An 18,800-nucleotide genomic window follows, 5' to 3' on the forward strand; every position below is an offset into this window, starting at 1 on the left:
GGGGCCGGGGGCCGGGGCTGGGGCGGCGGCGGCCGCGCCGGGCATGGGGCTGGCAAGCCCGCGCTGAGGCAGGACGCGCCTGCCGGCCGCGAGCGAGGGGCTCCCCGCCGTCCGGCGCGCGGGCTCCGGGCCGGGGCCCGGCAAACTTTTCTTTCTCTTTTGCCCTCGCCAGAGGTAACGTCCCGAGCGCGGACTCGGCGGCGCGGACGCGGTCTGGGCCCGCGCGGAGGGACCCCCGGGGCCGCGGGAGGAAGGGGCGCGGGGCCGCGCGGGCTGCGTGCGCCGAGGCTTGGGGCGCGGGCATGCCCCCTCGGGCGGCGTGGAGGCGGCGGTGGCCGGGAAGCCGGGCGTCCGCCCGCGGCCCCGGCTCGCCGCCCGCCCGGGAAGCCCGGGCGCGGGCGGTGCGGGCTCGCGGGGAGGGGCGGGGGCCCGGATTCGCCTGCCCCCCTGCCCCCGGGACTGTGGGGAGCGAGGCGGGCGGGCGGGCGGCGGCGGCGGGGTCGGTGCCGCGCCCCGGCTCGCCGCCCGCCCGGGGAGGGGAGGGGGGCGGAGTGGAGGGCGCGGGGCGGGCGGGCGGGCTGAGCGCAGCTCCCCTCTCTCCGCAGGCGCCTTCCGCGGCGGGCGGACCGACTCCTCGGCGCGGCCGGGCCGGGGCAAGCTGGACGCAGCATGATGCGCGCAGTGTGGGAGGCGCTGGCGGCGCTGGCGGCCGTGGCGTGCCTGGTGGGCGCGGTGCGCGGCGGGCCCGGGCTCAGCATGTTCTCGGGCCAGGCGGCGCAGCCCGACCCCTGCTCGGACGAGAACGGCCACCCGCGCCGCTGCATCCCCGACTTTGTCAACGCGGCCTTCGGCAAGGACGTGCGCGTGTCCAGCACCTGCGGCCGGCCCCCGGCGCGCTACTGCGTGGTGAGCGAGCGCGGCGAGGAGCGGCTGCGCTCCTGCCACCTTTGCAACGCGTCGGACCCCAGGAAGGCGCACCCGCCCGCCTTCCTCACCGATCTCAACAATCCGCACAACCTGACGTGCTGGCAGTCCGAGAACTACCTGCAGTTCCCGCACAACGTCACGCTCACGCTGTCGCTCGGCAAGAAGTTCGAGGTGACCTACGTGAGCCTGCAGTTCTGCTCGCCGCGGCCCGAGTCCATGGCCATCTACAAGTCCATGGACTACGGGCGCACGTGGGTGCCCTTCCAGTTCTACTCCACGCAGTGCCGCAAGATGTACAACCGGCCGCACCGCGCGCCCATCGCCAAGCAGAACGAGCAGGAGGCCGTGTGCACCGACTCGCACACCGACATGCGCCCGCTCTCGGGCGGCCTCATCGCCTTCAGCACGCTGGACGGGCGGCCCTCGGCGCACGACTTCGACAACTCGCCCGTGCTGCAGGACTGGGTCACGGCCACGGACATCCGCGTGGCCTTCAGCCGCCTGCACACGTTCGGTGACGAGAACGAGGACGACTCCGAGCTGGCGCGCGACTCGTACTTCTACGCCGTGTCCGACCTGCAGGTGGGCGGCCGCTGCAAGTGCAACGGCCACGCCGCCCGCTGCGTGCGCGACCGCGACGACAGCCTGGTGTGCGACTGCAGGCACAACACGGCCGGCCCGGAGTGCGACCGCTGCAAGCCGTTCCACTACGACCGGCCCTGGCAGCGCGCCACGGCCCGCGAGGCCAACGAGTGCGTGGGTGAGTGGGGGGCGCCGCGGGGCCGCGCGCGGCGGGCTGGGGGTGGGGGCCTGGCGGCCGCACGGGACCACTGCCGGCCGCGTGGACGCGGCGCGGACCGTGGGGGGCGCGTCCCGGGACGTCCCGGGGCCGGGGAGGGCTGAGAGCCGGCTCACGGGCTCGCGTGGCGCTGGCCCCGGGCGCTCGGAGTTGCGCCCGGTGCGCTCTGCGAAGCCGGGAAGCCTGAGAAATGCTTCGGGGCAGAGGGTTTTGCAGAAAACTTGCTGACTGGTCCCCCTGACTCCGGACTCGAATGCAAACATGCGTTGCCTTACCCTCAGTTTGGCGGGACTCTGGGATCCACCTCCGCCTTACCCTCCCCGCCACCCCCCACCCTTTCCCAGGGCTGCAGCTGGGCGCGCAGTTGGGAACCCAGGCCCGGTTCCCGGGAAGTTCCAGCTCCCCAACCACAAATCCTTTGGGAGATGGCAGAGGGATTTGCAGTTTGGGGCCAGCTCGGCACCGGACGAATATAGCACTCCTGCACCCTCTATTTGTCTTTTATGGTTTGAAAAAAAAAAAAAAAAAATCCCTCCCCCCTTTTGAACAGCGTATTTGTGTTAGCAGAAGAATGATGTGATTTAAATTAATTACTATCTACAGATTACAAAGGAGAGTTCAGTAATTATTTTAAAATAATCCTGGTCCCAGAAAGTATATCAACATGTGTGTGTGTGTGTGTGTGTGTGTGTGTGTTGTTAACATCAGGGTTAGGTGAAATGGAAGAGCTTTGAATTAACCAAGGGTCCAGCTTCTCGCTTTTTAATGGGTTTTCAAGTCCTGAAAGAAATCTGACAAAACCAGGACTGGTGAATACTGTTGGGTCAGAAATGAGGCTTAAAAAAAGGGTGGGGGGGGGGGGAGAGAGAGAGAGATCCGTTCTATTTCTGAATTGTACAACTTTGCTGCTGTAGAAACTCTCAGGCATCAGTTTCTCCCCAGGAAAACAAAACAAAACAAAACAAAACAAAAAACAAAATGGGGGGGGGAGGAGGAATGCCAGGGAATTCCAGTATGAGATGTAAATTTCCAAATCCCACATTCTATTTTAATGAACAGTATTTAGTTCCTCCCTACACCGTTCCGTGTGCATCTTTTGTGAACATATAGCTATCCCGCCCTCCCCCCACCCCCAGGCAGCCAGCGCGGGTTTCTTCAATCTCTTCCCGGTCCGAGGCACATTGCTAAGTGCGCTGGTCCCCACAAACACACGTTTTGAGGTCTGGTTCTGATTAATTGTGTCATGTTGTTGTCGAATAGTTTGTGCCTCATGACTGTGGATGCAGACTTTTGAGCAAGCGGATGGAAAACATGTCTTGGAGAGCTGGGTGGGCACTGAGGCCCAGTCAGGCGTCCTGGGCTGCAGAGGGCTGCAACTCCTGTTGCTTGGCGCAGGCCGTCCATTTTTTGCACCGGGTCCCGCTTTTGCAGACCTAATTGTTCATCCCCCTCATTTAAGGGACTGAACGGGTTGCCAGCTTGAAGAGACTTTGCAGGATTCCGCGGCGAGCTAGCAGTTACACCCTGACTTAGTGGTCTTTGAGAATAAAATTGCTTTGATCTGCTCCATTCCTTTAGAAATGTTGGTTTTTCCCATCCCTTCTCTTTCCCCCTCCCTCTTTTCTTTGCTTCCTTTTGTGCGTAAAAGCCCTTTATTGACATTTAAAGGGCCTCCCACGGTTTTGCTATCAGTTTTAGTTTGCATGTGCATATGAAAGATATCTTGGGGTTGTCAACAGCGGGGTCTAATTGGGCAAATGCAAGTGAATACATTGAGGCAAATACACTGGATCTTGTGGTAACATTGTATTGGCTTGAAGATTCGTCTTAGCCTTGGTATTGTTCAGATTCACCGCCCGCCCCCATCTCTTCCCTGTCACTTTGGATGTGGAGACGGAACCCGTATTTGTTGTAACAATGGTCATGCACTTGAAATAATCTCTGTAGTTTAGGATTTTGTCTTTTGACCACGGCATTAACTATGTGCACAAATTGGATTGACTTTTTTTTTTTTTAACAGCCAAATTGAGCAATCAACGTATTAACTAATGTAATTAGTAAGTGTTTTTTGTTCAAAAAGTTTAATTGGGCCTAATAAGTACATAATCTGCATGACAAATAATCGGCTAACAATATTTTCTGGTTTTTCCTGAAGTTATTTTAATTCTCAGTAGTTAAAGTATCTTTAAATCTTGCCAATTATTCAGTCATCTCGTAAAAGCAAAGCCAATTCAACTAAGTTAAAGTTATTTATAGTTTCCTTTTTGAATAGATGTTCTGATATCTTGTAGCTACAGCCCCGGGAACGTCAGGTTGAAGTTCCCATAAAATCTTAATTGAAGTCTTAGTGATTTTTCCATCATTCCGCAAAAGAGAAAGCCAGCAAAGACAATTTAGAAGTGATTTACAATTAAAGGTCGAGCTTTTTATGAAAAGGCCCTGTAGTGGAGATATGTGAATGAATTAGTATTTGACAGGTGTTCTGAGACACACAGGGCACTGTGCTAGGGAAAAAAAGCATTAATAAATCCTTCACACACTGACTTTTGTACTATCAGCGGCTCAAATTTTTTCCCCCAACATAATCCCAACTTGTGAATTTCACACTGTTGACATATAAAGTCAAACTACCCAGATTATTTACAGTGAAGGCAAAGTCAAGAAGGATGTTTTTAAATTCCAAAAATCAGTCCTGATTTAAAAAAAAAAATGAAGCGTTATCACTGTGATATTTTGTTTTTGCCTTTATAAAATAATGAGACAGTGATTTATAATAGAGTAAAATGGCATCCTTCCCTAGGTTACTTCCCATACCGCCTCCCCCCTCAAAAAACCCTCCAAAAATTTAAAAAGACATGGATATTATGATTTGACCTCACGGTTCTACACAGGGCCGAGGTACTTTCGGATTGCAAGGAAATGCGTACATCCTATAGGTTTTCTTTCGTCAAGCTTTCTTTTTGGTACCTTTTCAAGGTTGAGTTCTCTACGGAATAAATGTGAACTTTTCGTAAAGCCCAATTTTATTTTAAATGCAATTTTGGATTTCTTCTGGAAGAAAAAACCCCTCAAAACAATATGAAAGACAAGACCGTGTATAACGTTACAGTCTCGACAACTCTCAGTGGAATAACTAAATACTTTCTTCCGCCCATATGTATCAGCGGTGCTCATATGCTCTTATACACATGTGCATTTACATTCATCGCGTAAAGAAGCATCCATGCATGGTGGGGGTGTGTGTACATTCAAGGGAGAATGCATGAACAGTTTTAAACCACCTGGGTTGCTAGGCCCTCTCTCTCCCCCCTTCTTCTTCTTCTTCTTCTTCTTCTTCTTCTTTTTTCCAAAAGAGCATCTGAAGACCATATTGTGTTTCATAAATTATTGACATCAGTTTTAATCAGTGTCCCCCTGACGTCGGAGCTGTGTTAGTATTTAGTGCCTGACGAAGCATGCTGTTTAATCTTACTGTGGGGATGTCAGCATGAACCCCTGCCTGGTTTGTGACAGGGTGAGCTTATGAAAACTCGTTTTGCGACTCACTCTATGGCTTTGCGTTGCCCAGCTGAAACCCAAAACCCACACAAAAGACGTCTCTGCAAGATGAGCACCGTGCTGGGCTGGCCTCCTATGGCCATGGGTACCTGCAACATAATGCTGGTAATTGTTTAAACATGGCTTTGTGTGTGTGTGGGGGGGTCCTCATGCTGCAAATGGCTCTCACGCGCATCATCCCCAGCAAGAGAGGGGTGTTGTATTGGAGGTGTTGCTGTGAGAAATCCAACGCCCCACTAAAGACTCTTGCAAAATCAGAAGGCTAAAATTGTTTGCTGCTTAGCCTAGAGCCTGGCACATAGCTGTAGATCAGTGAGTGTTTTTATAGTCTTAGTAATTATTATAATTATCATCATTATGGTGGTTAAGTCTTGAGAGCTTATTTTTTTTGCCAAGCACTTGTCTTAGTCATTTAATCATCGCAACCATGCTAATAATACACAGTATGATTGCACTTATTTTACAGATGAGAAAACCATAACCTAGGGACATTAGAATGGTTTTCCCAAAGCCATGGTGGTTAGTAGGTGGTAGAGCTGGATGTTTATGCTTTGTCTTATTGCATCCTTTGTGCTGACTCCACAGAGAATGGACGGATGGATGGACAGGTCGGTGGGTGGATGGTAGTTACATATCCACGTATAGGAGAGAACTGAAACCACCTGTTACTTCTGCCAGAATTGGAGATGGTTCCCTTGTTGTGTTGATTATGTTATGTTGTATTAATTATGTTCATACGTATATAAATACGAAGTTGTATGTAAGAAACCATCCTTCAGGGGCACCTGGGTGACTCAGTTGGTTAAGCGTCTGCCTTTGGCTCAGGTTATGATCCCAGGGTCCTGGATCGAGCCCTGCGTTGGGCTCCCTGCTCAGCGGAGAGCCTGCTTCTCCCTCTCCCTCTGCTGCTCCCCCTGCTTGTGCTCTCTCTCTCTCTCTCTCTGTCAGATAAATTAAAAAAAAAATCATCCGTCATTTTAGCCCTCAGGCCTAATGGGCACTGGGAGTTAGGAATATAGTGAAGAGGGTTTAAATACTTTCTTGCAGGTCTTGGCATCCACCAGGGTTGGTGATGGCCAAGTCTCTTCTTGATTTCAGGGCCCGTGATCTTTCTCAAAGGTGGGGAAACAGAGCTCATAATCACAAAATCCTCTTTGATGAGGCCTTTTCCGTTTCCCTAGTGCTCCGTAGCCCCCTTGCTTCTCTGGAACTTGTAGAAGAAAATCTAGGAAGTAGGCTGAGAAGTGCTTTTGAAGAGATGAGCTTAGCGGCATACCCTGGCTGCTAGCATGGTAGGTGAAGTTCATGTGTGTTCGCACAGGGCCGTTGGTGATCTCGGTTGGCTGCATGGCGGCTGGAGTGAGGGTCTCTGCTGCGGTTCTCCCCAGCATCCGGTGGGCAAGGAGGCTGCTCCCTACTCTACCCAGAGAGAACGGAGACGGAGTTATGTCAGGGTAAACCTCCCAGGGTGGGTCTTTGCATTTCCAGGCTTTGCCAAGAAGCCTTTGGCCCTGCCCAGACTTCTCTCTGACCTCCTCCTCCTCCTGTAGAAAAATGAGATCCTCGGAAAAGTATTTGAGACTTTATGTCCAGAGTAAATATTGGAAAGGCAGTGGGTTGAAATTCAGATGTTCCCTGGAAGGAATCCCCTCCTTTTCTGCTCACAGCTGGTACCGATATCTCCTTCTGGAGATGAGTTGTGCTTTTCATTAAGTAAATTTTTTGTCTTGGGATTAAACCAACATTGTATTCTTAATAGACTTTTATGTTTACACTTCAAAAGTCCACTGGGTTGTTATTCCTGTTATCTTGATGGCTTTGACAGTGTCTGCTGTGAACGCTGGCCTCACCAAAATAAATGGCTCCCTAGGGAACCGGATTATAAAACCTCCTTATCTGTCGAGGCACCAGGATGGATATTTTGTGAGCCAGTATTTTTTTTTTTTCTTCCTTTCAGAAGTGATAATCATACCTTGGGTTTCTGCAGCGCCTTTCATTAGAGGGAGCCCGGAGGTCTCAGAGGGCTTTTTGAAAGGCTCCGGATTTAAGCCTAATACTCGCAGAGTGGCCCACGGCATTTTGCCTGTCGTCTGGGAAGACCCACAGCAGCCTCTGTGGGCTCTGTGGCCTCGGAAGACGTGGCATTAGTTTGGGAGGCCGGGGAACTGAGGAGTTGACAATGTCAGTCCAAGGCAGTCCAAGTGACATCCTGAAGAGGGACCACAAGCCCCTACTAAGCGCCAGCCATTGTAATAGGGGCTTTATATGGGTTTTGTTTCAATACATCAGATGGCCGCCAGGAACGGAAGCCTCCCCCAAAACGGATGTCCCTGCCACCCACAGAACTACCTGCAGACTGGTCCGCAGGGCACATCCTGGCGTAGTCAGTGAGGCCCTTGCAGACACAGAGAGCAGGGGGGGTTCATCAGCGGTGCTGGTTTCAAGGCTGATCACATAGCAGCCGCGTCCTATTGTACCCAGCCCCGGTGGGACGGCTTTTCTGGGGAGCACCTGGAGCACGGGAGCTGCCGGGGACAGTGCCCCACGCTGTCTGCTGTCCTGATGTTTGACCAGTATCACATAGCCTAGCAAGCTCTGCATTGCATTCCCGCATGCTTATCCCCAAAATGCATTCCTGCTGTAAACTCGGAGTTGGATTTTCATCGGCCTTCGGAACCCTGTACAACTGATGTGCCTTTTCTCCCCACGTCAGAAGGCAGACACCCGGGCGCCTGGGTGGCTCAGTCGGTTAAGCGACTGCCTTCGGCTCAGGTCACGATCCTGGAGTCCCGGGATCGAGTCCCGCATCGGGCTCCCTGCTCGGCGGGGGGTCTGCTTCTCCCTCTGACCCTCCTCCCTCTCATGCTCTCTGTCTCTCATTCTCTCTCTCTCAAATAAATAAATAAAAAATCTTAAAAAAAAAAAAAAAGAAGGCAGACACCCGTTCCCGTGGTCAGCCCTTGGCCCGTAGCGGTAGCTCCTCCTTCCCGTCCCCAGCTCCCGGGAGGCCTCAGCTGGGTGTGCGTTCAGCCCGGCCACCTTCTTCGGTGCCAGAGAGAAGGGGCTGTGGGCACGCGAGCGGCCGAGTGTGGAATGCCTCTTGTCTGAGACGTCTTGACACTCAGTGACACCCTTCTTGACACTTCGGTGCTTGCCCCAAACCTCCTTCCCGACAGACCTTTCTCTGAGATGCCCACTGACAGAGCTCAAGAGCAGATGTCACCGAGAGGGGACAGGGGTGCTGGGGACTGAGCAGCTCTGCCCGGGACTGGAGAAGCGTGCCCTGGCTTTGCCCGTGTGGGAGCCGTCTCCGGACACCCCTGGGCCTTCTGCTGATGGGACTAGTGTAGAGGCCATCGTTAGGGGGAGAGGAATTCGTGTTGCAGTGCATGTGCACATGTAGAGAAGATCCAGAAGACAGATGTCTCTAGGTGTGGTTATTGAAAGGGGTGGCTTTTCAGCGGGCGAAGGGAATCTGTTGGGTGAGACCCTTGAAAGGCAGGAAGTTAACACCCTAGCACGCTACATCCACTGATAACCAAGGAGTCTTCCCAACTCAGCCTGGATGCTGGAAGAAGGTGCCGGAAGTCCATCTCTGTGGAGGATTCAGGACTGGCCTGGGTGAGGTAGGTGAGGTGTCACCCCCTTGTGCAGGTGGTCGAGCCTCACATTGGAGCCCCTCCTTGCCCTCTTCCCGGCTGGTGCTATTGATAGATTTCTAGATTCTTCCCCAGGTCCTTTTCTGCCTACAGATAAGAGGGAGTAGTAGTTGTCTTGTGCAATTCTCACACATCGCCAGAGGCTCCGCACCTGAGTTCGACAATCTGTAGGACCACAGGGATCTTTAAACGGCCTGGGTTTGAATAACTGAGCCTTAGGTAACAGGGAAGAGAGAATAGAGCTCGTTTAGTTTCCCAAAGCCCCTGTGTATTGCATTCTGTTCTGTATTTGATGGGGCATCCCAAAGGCGGGGACACTCTCTGCCCGCCTGATTATCACTGTTGGGGCTTCTTGGCTCTTCCGTTCCAGCTTGGGGTGGCCGTGGTGCATACTTAGCAGTCACACCTTCACTCCCCCATTCCGAAACCGGGGCAGACATTGCTAATCAGTCACAGCACTCTGTTCTTTTAAGGCCAGAGATGATCCCAGGGTATTAGCATCCTTTTCAATAGAATACCCTAGACTGCCATGATTTCTTAGAATTAGCCTCGGAGATGAGAACCGTGTGACATTTTCGGCCCCAGAAGACCTTCCCCAGCTCCCCGAGCCTGCAGTCAAAGGAGAACCCTGTAAGTGGACGTTTCTGGGGCCATCAGCGGTGGTGGCCCTCTCTTGGGTCTGGGAGGTAAAGAAGTGTGAAGTGGGTGCCCTCCCTGCGAGTGGAATGCACTCTCGTTGGGGAGGTTGTGCGTGTGAAGTATGAATACTTTTACCTTCATACTAAACCGAAAACAGGGCTGGGCCCTCAGAGGGAGGCACTTTGCCGAACGCGGAGGGTCTGGAGAGGAAGCGGTTTCAGATTTAGGTCCTCTAGCGTGGGAGGATTGCATTGCAGTCCACTGCAACACATTTCCCACGTGCATTGGCTCTGCGGTTAGTATTTTTGTTTTCTCCCACGCCACGAGCTCGTGAGAGACCAGGTTCCCTGAAAAGGGTGCCTTCCAGGAGGGTCCGCTCCGAAGCTTCCAGGCAGGTTTCCCTGGACGGGGAGAGCTCTGGAACCACCCTCTCATGCCAAGGAAAGCATGCCCCAGCCGGGGGCAGGGCTCTGGTGCCTGAGGCTTCCTGGGGCCCTTACCACTTAGAAGCTGGGTCCTGGCCCCCAGGCCACAGCTGGGGGGCATTGCAAGACGCTTCCCCCCTGGAACCACCCTCCCATGCCAAGGAAAGCATGCCCCAGCCGGGGGCAGGGCTCTGGTGCCTGAGGCTTCCTGGGGCCCTCACCACTTAGAAGCTGGGTCCTGGCCCCCAGGCCACAGCTGGGGGGCATTGCGAGACTCTTCCCCCGGCCGCTTCCCCGGTGCTCTGCTTCCATTTGGGCCAAACGGTAACTGATGGCTCCAGCCCCAGCATGAAAAAGGAAACACATTGTGTTTGCAGATACGGAATCTGGCATCCGAAACATGAAAGTACCTTTGAGTCGGACGCCGCAGGGCAGGGCTGTTGGACACCCTGCCCCCGAGTCCTGCGGCCAGTGTGTTTCCTCTCCCCGAAGCCAGCCCTCAGAGGTGGGCAGGTTGATCGCAGCCAACTCTTCATTCCCAGGCCCAGCCCTGTCTCGCTCCGTGGCTCAGACCTGGGGAGAGTTTCCGGGGAGAACGCGGCCCAGCCTTCCCAGCTGCCGTTCCCGCCAATCCACAGAAACCAACCCCTTCTGAAACCGTGTTCTCAGGCCGACGGGCCACCGTGATACCCAGCCAGGCCTGGGAAGAATGGGACAGGGCATTTCTCTGTGTTTCTCACCCCTGCTTATGGTTAGGACCAGGGCGGCGGGGAGGGCTGGTTGTTTTTCTTAAGTCAGCGATGTCTGCAGGAGAGTATGGCCCACATTTAAGCAGGTTCTGATTCTCCTGCTCTGTAGGAATTAGTCCGTTCAAAAGTCAAGATCGGAGAGCACAGCTTTCTGATTAATCGTATATGGAAGAGCTGGGTGTGTGTGTTAGGGGTTATGGTTGAGACCAGCCGTGTCCAGCCTCACACTGCACTCCACCCGCCCTGTCCCCGTGGGCACGCTGTTGAACCCCTGTGTGCCTTCAATGCCCTCAGCATGCTGGGGGTTCTGTGCAAGACCCCGGTGGGATATGGGGGGCCAGGGAGTGAGGAGACCCCCTGCTGCAGAGGGGGCTCAGAAGGAGGAAGGAGACCTAGAGGGAGAGCGCTTGCCCTAGACTTTGAGCTTTTATCAGTACACCTCTATCCCCCTTCCTCCTGCCGCACCCTCTTCTAAAGGCTGCACAGATATTGCCTCATTTTATCCTCACAACAGACTACGTCGTGGGTTCTGTCATCATTGCCCTGAAGTAAATTCCTTTACTCTGATATCCATACGGAAAAGCACTCAGATCCTGAGCGTCCAGCTCAAGGACCGTTGATGGGCATCCACATCGAGAACAAACCAGCACCCCCGAAGCTGCCCTGGGCTCCCTCCCTGTGGCCATGCCCCCTTCCCACCAGACATTGTCTTTGACTGCTTTTGAGCTCCATGCAAGTGGAGTTGTGTTCTGGCTCCTTTCGCCCCATATTCCGTGCGTGGTGTTTATCCGCGGGTCATCTCCTTAGTTCCCGTGGTATACACCTGGCCCGGTTTAGTTATCCACCCCGTGCGTGGTGGACCCTTGGGTGGTTGTCACAGGCCAGCTCATACAAAGGACGCTGCTGTGGACAGACTTGTCCACGTCTTTTGACTTGTGCGCATGGGAACGCGCTTCCGTTGGGCGTGTATCCAGAAGTAGAATCACCTGGATCCTGAGGTAGCGGTCAGTCCAGCTCCGTACATCGTGGTTCTACCTTTTGCAGAAGGTGTATGTACAGAGTTACATTTGTACATAATTTTACGGGTGAAGAAACAGAGGCACGTGGGGGACACGGACCTTGCCCAGGGTCACCCAGCTAGCAGGCGGTATGGCCCCCGGGGGTCCTGCTTCTCACCACTGTGTCTGCTTGCCGCCTCTCATTTTAATCTGTATATACCCTGTCAAGGAAAACAGTTAATACTGGGGGGCGGGGCAAAGGTTCCCTTTACTTCTCTGGGTCTCAGTTTTCTCTTCTGTAAAGTGAGGGGTTCAGCACCAAGGCCGTCTTCAGCTCTGATAGTTGTGTTCCAGTGGAATGTGCCTCCTTCTTGAGGCGTCTTCTGCTGTGTTACCCACCCCGCCCCTGCTAGCCGGTCTCCTCTAGTCAGATCACGTGTGTGGAGCTGGATGGATGTTGACAAAGTCAACTCACCTGTGTAACTAGCTCAGCCATCAAGAAAGAAAACATTTCCAGAAGGCCTCCGTATGTCCTTCAAAATCACCACTCTGCGGTATACCACCATCTTGTCTTCTAGCACCGTGGATTTAGTTTTGTCTGCTCTTGAACTTTGCAAATGAAATCATATCGAATGTTCTCTTTGTACCTGCTTTCCTTTGCTCAGCCTTATTTGCTTGTAAATAGTCTTAAACGTAACATACCCTAGAGTCCTTTTTAGTTTGATGGATGATCTCAGCTTCTTGGGGGTACTGATCATCCTGCTCACTTTGTCTGCTGACCTTTGCTCATGGGAATGATTTCCTTGTGTGTTTTGTGACGTCCGACTGTGGGCTTATCTTTTTGGGGAGATTTTATGGAAATCCCACTGGTCTTAGTTCTAGAGTATCCCTATTGAGCTGATTTTGCCAGACATCTTAGTGGTATCATTGGCGTGGGACTGACTTTTCTGTTAATTAATCATCTTGGACATTCCTGTATCAAGTGAGGATTTTCCTCCAGTTCCTCCTAGGCCTGGATTGCTGCTAGTTTTCCAGCTGGTCTCCTTGCCCGTCTGTCCTGTACCCCAGCCCCTGATCTGTTCTTACTGATAGTTCCTGCTGCCAGATACCCAAATGGATGGTTTCCTCAGCCCCTTGATCAGTTGTCATTTCTTGGGGCAGCTGGCCCTGATTGTCCTACTTAATAATATCCTAAGACAGCTCCCTCATCTGTGTTTGTCTGTCTCCTTCACACACACACATACACACACATGCACTCATGCACACACACATTCCTGATCACCCTTTCCTTGCTCTGCTTTCTCCTTTCCCCCCCATAACTCTTACCACCTTCTGATACACTATGTAATTTTAAAAAAGATTTTATTTATTTGTCAGAGAGAGAGACAGAGCACAAGCAGGGAAAGTGGCAGGCAGAGGGAGAAGCAGGCTCCCCGCTGAGCAGGGAGCCCGATGTGGGACTCGATCCCAGGACCCTGGGATCAGGACCTGAGCCGAAGGCAGCCGCTTAACTGACTGAGCCACCCAGGCGTCCCTGACACACTATGTAATTTACTCCTTTATTATGTTTATCAACTGTCTTTCCATCCTCCCACTTATTCCATTTTAATACTCGCTAGAAAGTAAGTTCACGTAAGGGTGGGAGGCCTTGTCTGTGTCGTTCACAAGGGGTCTGGCATATAGTAGATGCTTACTAAGTATTTGTTAAAGGAAAAAATGCAGGGTCTCATTTGTACCTCCTGGCCTTGGAAGACCCAAGGCCTCATCTCCTTTCTGTGTATGGGTGCTAAAACCTGAACCCAAACCCACGAAGGCCTGTTTCCAGGTCAAATAACCAGGTTTTCTTTCCTTTGATGTCTTTCTCCCTCTCATCCAGCTCCACTCATACATACCCGTGGTCATCACGGTCTTAATGTTTCTCTTAATACTTTGGCTTTCAGATTCTTATTTCCCCCAGCACCTGGGGATTTCCTTTTATTTCTTGTGAGATCTGCTCTGCATTAAATATTTTTTAAAATTACATTTCATCTAGTATTTCTAGATGTTTGCAGTGGTAGGGGTTCTGCATGAGCTCAGTCCACCTTGTTGCCAGAACTCGAAGCCGTGTATTTTAAACTTTCATCCATCTGGAATTAATTGTGACATATGGTGTGAGGTAAGGATCTCTCTTTTTTTTTCCCATCAAATATTTAGCCAGTTATTCAGTGACAATTTTTGGGGAAAAATCATTCTTTCTCAGTGATTTGAGATGCCATATTTATTAAATGCTTATGCTTTCTTATAAACTTGGATCTGTTTTCTGGATATTCCATTTTGTTTCACTGACCTATTTTTCTGCCCCTTCCTATCTGTTCGGCTAGTGCATTTCGGTGTCTGGTGGGCTCAGTACTTACTCACTGATTCTTTCACATTGGTTCTTTTCCAGGTATTCTCATTGCTATTCTTACATATGTATGCATGCATGTGTTCATCAGCTCTAGGTGGCTTTGTCAAACCTCAGTACACATGCCATGGATAATTTGATGGCAGTGTTCTTAAACTGAACTTGGTGACAATGGATAGCTTTACACTTTTTAAATTGTTACCGTATCAACTCGACTGTTGCACTTAATGATTTGATGTTTATCTCCGTTAGGGTTGTAAGGATATGAAATGGGTAGGATGGAAGTCTGGAAAAAAAATCACGGATTGTGTGTTTCTTTTTGTTGCTTCTTCTGGATGAATTTGTAAGAAGTTTTATTGAGTTATAATTGAAATTCAATAAACTGCACATATTTAAAGAGTGTAATTTGGTAAGTTTGACATATGTGTGTATCTATGAAAGCATCACCACAATCAAGACACAGAATGTATCCGTCAACCCCAAATGTTTCCTAATGCTACTTGGTAATTCCTCTCACACCTCCTGCCCTTTTCTCTGAGAGCACTTTCTGTCCTTTTATATGAGTTTGCCTTTCTAGAGTTTTATATGAATGGAATCATATGGTATATATTCTTTTTTGTCTGGTTTCTGTCAGTCTGCACGAATATCTTGAGACTCATCCGTGATGCGATGTGCATTGATAGTTCGCTGCTTTTTCTTGTGGTAGTATTCCATTGTGTGGAAACAGCACTTTGTCCATTCACCTGCTGATGGACATTGAGGTCATTTCCCGTGTTTGGCTATTGCTGATAAAGCAGCTGTGAACATTCCTGTGTGCATATTTGCAGACACACACGCTTTCATCTCTCTTGGGTAAATGCCTGGGAGTGGAGTGACTGTATAGGATGGTAGGTGTATGTTTAACTTTTTGAGAAAACAGCTATGCTGTTTTCCAGAATGGTTGTACCACTTTACATCCATACCAGCAGCGTCAGTGTTGCAGTTTCTCCAATTTCCAGTCCTCACCAGCATTTGTTATGGTCAAATCTTTTAATTTTAGCCATTCCAAGAGGTATATGGTAGATACCTTTACAATTTTAAATCTAACAATCCAGAAGTGTTGGGGGACGCCTGGGTGGCTCCATCGGTTAAGCCTCCACCCTCGGCTCAGGTTATGATCCCAGGGTCCTGGGATCGAGCACCACATGGGGCTCCCTGCTCAGTGAGCGGAGAGTCTGCTTCTCCCTCTCCCTCTGCCCCTCCCTTCCACTCATGTTCTCTCTGTCTCTCAAATAAATAAATATAAATCTTAAAAAAAATCCAACAATCCATAAGTGTTGAACATTTCCATTTATTCATGTCTTCTTTTATGTCCTTCTGTAGAGTATATAAGTTTCTTTATATTAGCTTCACACTTTTTTAAAAGGAAGTTGATTTCCATGTATTTATAATTTTGGTTACTATTATGAAAGGGTTTTTTTTCCCTTCTCATTTTATCTTCTAACTGGATATTGCTGACATGTAGAAAGGCTGTTGATTTTTGTGTATAGGTGCTAAAACCTGAACCCAAAATTTTATGCAAGTATTTTGCAACCTGCAACTTCACTGAACTTTTAAAATTAGTTTGCATAGTGTTTCTGTTAATTCTCTTCTCTTGGATTTTTTCAGATTCAACTGTAATCCTCAAATCATGAATTTTTTTGCTCTTTTTTCCTAATACTTGTATTTTTATTTTTCCTGTCTTACTGCATTGGATAGAACTTCAAAGTAATGGTGTATAGGAATGCTGACATACACCCTTGTGTTGATTCTGACCTGAGAAAGAATGTGTCTAGAGTTTTATCATTAAGTATGTTTTTGTTACTAGTTTTAGATATTCTTTATTGTGCTCAAAGAAATGACTTCAATTCCTGGTTTACTGGGAGGCTTGCTCCTTTTTGTTGTTGTTGTTTTAAATTAAGCATATGTGGAATGGTAATCCTTTGGATATCAGTCAAGATGATCATATACTTTCGCTTTGACTATTACTGTAATGACTTGCATTAATTTCATTCCGAAATTTTTTTAAACAGATTTACTGAGATATAATTCACGTATCGTATAATTCACCCATTTAAAATACATGATTCAGTGTTTTTGAGTGTGTTTATAGAGTGGGGCAACCATCACTAAAATTAATTCCAGAACATTTTTGTCTCTCAGCAAGAGAATCTTGTACCCGTTAGCAGTCATCCTCCATTCCCTCCTTCCCACCACCACCCCAACCCTAGCCAACCACTAATCTACTTCCGATCTCTGTAGATTTGCCTCTTCTGGACATTTCCCATAAATAGAGTCATACCGTATGTGGCCTTTGTGACTGACTTCTGTCAGTTAGCATAGTGTTTTCATGGTTCTTTCATGTTGTAGCATGGATGAGAACTTCATTCCTTTGTATGGCTGAATAGTATTCCATTGTATGCATATGCAGCATTTTATTTATTTGTTCATCTGATGGTGATATATGGGTTGTTTCCACCTTTTACCTGTTAGGAATAATGCTGCTATGAGTATTAATGTGTAAGGTTTTTGTATGGATATGTGTTCCTATTTCTCTTGGGTTATGTATCTGAGAGTGGAGTTGCTGGGTCATATGGTAACTCTGTGTTTAACTTTTTGAGGAACTGCCAGACCGTTTTCCAAAGCAGCTGTACCATTTTATACTCCCACCTGCAACATATGAGGGTTTCATTTTCTCCACATTCTTCTTGTCGATACTTATTCCCTATCTTGCTGATTATAGCCTTTCTGGTGGGTAGGAAGTGGTATCTCATTGTGGTTTCGTGATTTTCTAAATTTGAACGATTCTAGCATTTTGGAATGCATTTATTTGGTGACATGTTGTTCTTTGCTAATATTTTGTTTTTGATTTTTTAGATCTCTTCAAAAGTGAGATTTGCCTGAACTTTTTTTCTCCTTATATTGCCTTTCATATTGGGGCTATTCTAACTTTATACAATGGAACGAGAAGTTTCCAATCTTTTCTGTGCCCTGGAATAATTTAAGTAGCATGAGAGATAGCTCTTCCTTGAAGATTTGCCTGAATTAGCCCATCTGGGCCCTATGCCATTTTTGGAAGTAAGTTATCTGATAACGATTTCAATATCTTCCATGTTTATATGTTTGTTCAGGAATTTTTCATCTGCTTTTTGAGTCAAATCTGGTAACTTGTTTTCCGAGAAAATTAGCGTTTACCCAGATTTTCATTTTTTTTTTTTTTAAGATTTTATTTATTTATTCATGAGAGACAGAGAGAGAGAGAGAGAGGCAGAGGGAGAAGCAGGCTCCCAAGAAGCAGAGAGCCCGATGCGGGACTCGATCCCAGGACCCTGGGATCATGACCTGAGCCGAAGGCAGACGCTTAACCATCTGAGCCACCCAGGCGCCCGCAGATTTTCATTTTTTAAGCATAGTTGTATGTGGCAATCACTAAAACAGTTTTTTAAAAATTTCCATATGTGCCTGTATCACCTTTCTGATTTCTAATAGTGCATATTTATTCTCAGTCTCTGCCTAGGTTTGGTGTTTTTCTTGTTATTTTTGAGAGTGATGGTAATAACACCTGATAATATCTATTGAACACTCAATGTGTGCCAGGCCCTGTTTTGAGCACTCAATTTTAAAATCTTTAGAACTTCATGAGTTGAGTACGATTATCCCCTTTTTACAGGTGGTTGAAAAGTTCGGAAATTCACCTTGCTTGATGTCACCTGGCTACAAGGCCCAGAGCTGTAATTCCAGCAGGACCTGTCAGCTCTCCGTGCTGGAGCTCTTACTGACTGCTTGAGCCTGCCGCTTGTTTTTGAATGTTGTATATTGCTTCCAGTTTTCTTTTTATTAATTAATTAATTAATTTATTTATTTTATATAGAGAGAGTGTACATGGGAATGTGCATTGTGGAGAGGTGCAAGGGCAGAGGGAGAGAGAGAATCTTAAGCAGGCTCCACGCCCAGTGAGGAGCCTGAGGTGGGGCTTGATCTTATGACGCTGAGATCATGACCTGAGCCGAAATCAAGGGTCAGATGCTTAGCCAACTGATGCTAAACCGACCCTGTTTTCAATTTTCTAATTTCCATTTCACCTTTATTCATTCCTTGTTTGGGTTTTTGTGACCTTCCTGATAATTTTCGTTAAATGCTCAGTTCAGGAAATACCATGATTTTCTTATTCCTGCTTGACGGTGAATCCGTGGAAGGCTGTGACCTCTCTCAGGAGCAGCTTTCACCACCTGCCCTTCGTTTTGATTTGTGCCTGCTCCCATTGTCACTGCTTTGACGATGACTGTGTCATTGTCGTTTTGACCTTCTTTCTGCTCCTGGAGTTATTTATGAATTGCATTTTCATTTCCGGGGGAGTAGGTCCTTAAAATATATGTGTTGTTATTAATGGCCAATTTTATTTTATTGCAGCTGGTACAGTTTTTAACAATCTTGTGTGTGTGTGTGTGTGTGTGTGTATAAGATCAGTTCTCTTGATATTCCATAGGAACTGAAAGGGAACTCTGTTTTTAGGGCAGAGTTCAATGTATTTGTTAAACTGATCTTACTAATTTTTTCCTCCAGATACTCAGTATCTTTGTTTTTATGTTTGCCTACTTGGAGCAAAAACATAATCTTAGTGGGAGATGCTAACGTTATCTGTCAC

General features: G+C 48.9%; 1 protein-coding gene across 2 annotated transcripts in view; it reads left to right on the forward strand.

Moving 5' to 3' along the window:
• Positions 1-39: 39 nt before the first annotated feature.
• NTN1 (netrin 1) overlaps positions 40-18,800 on the forward strand; it is a 154,913-nt gene continuing 136,152 nt past the window's right edge. For both annotated transcript variants that reach the window (XM_034989591.1, XM_034989592.1), the window contains exons 1-2: positions 40-174; positions 606-1,687. In XM_034989591.1, the coding sequence (XP_034845482.1) occupies positions 670-1,687 (1,018 nt within the window). In that variant the 5' untranslated portion in view covers positions 40-174; positions 606-669. The remainder of the gene's footprint in view (positions 175-605; positions 1,688-18,800) is intronic.

This window comes from Mirounga leonina, unplaced genomic scaffold (genome assembly GCF_011800145.1).
Source record: "Mirounga leonina isolate KUSES-001 unplaced genomic scaffold, KU_Mleo_1.0 Mir_488, whole genome shotgun sequence".
NCBI lineage: Eukaryota > Metazoa > Chordata > Mammalia > Carnivora > Phocidae > Mirounga > Mirounga leonina.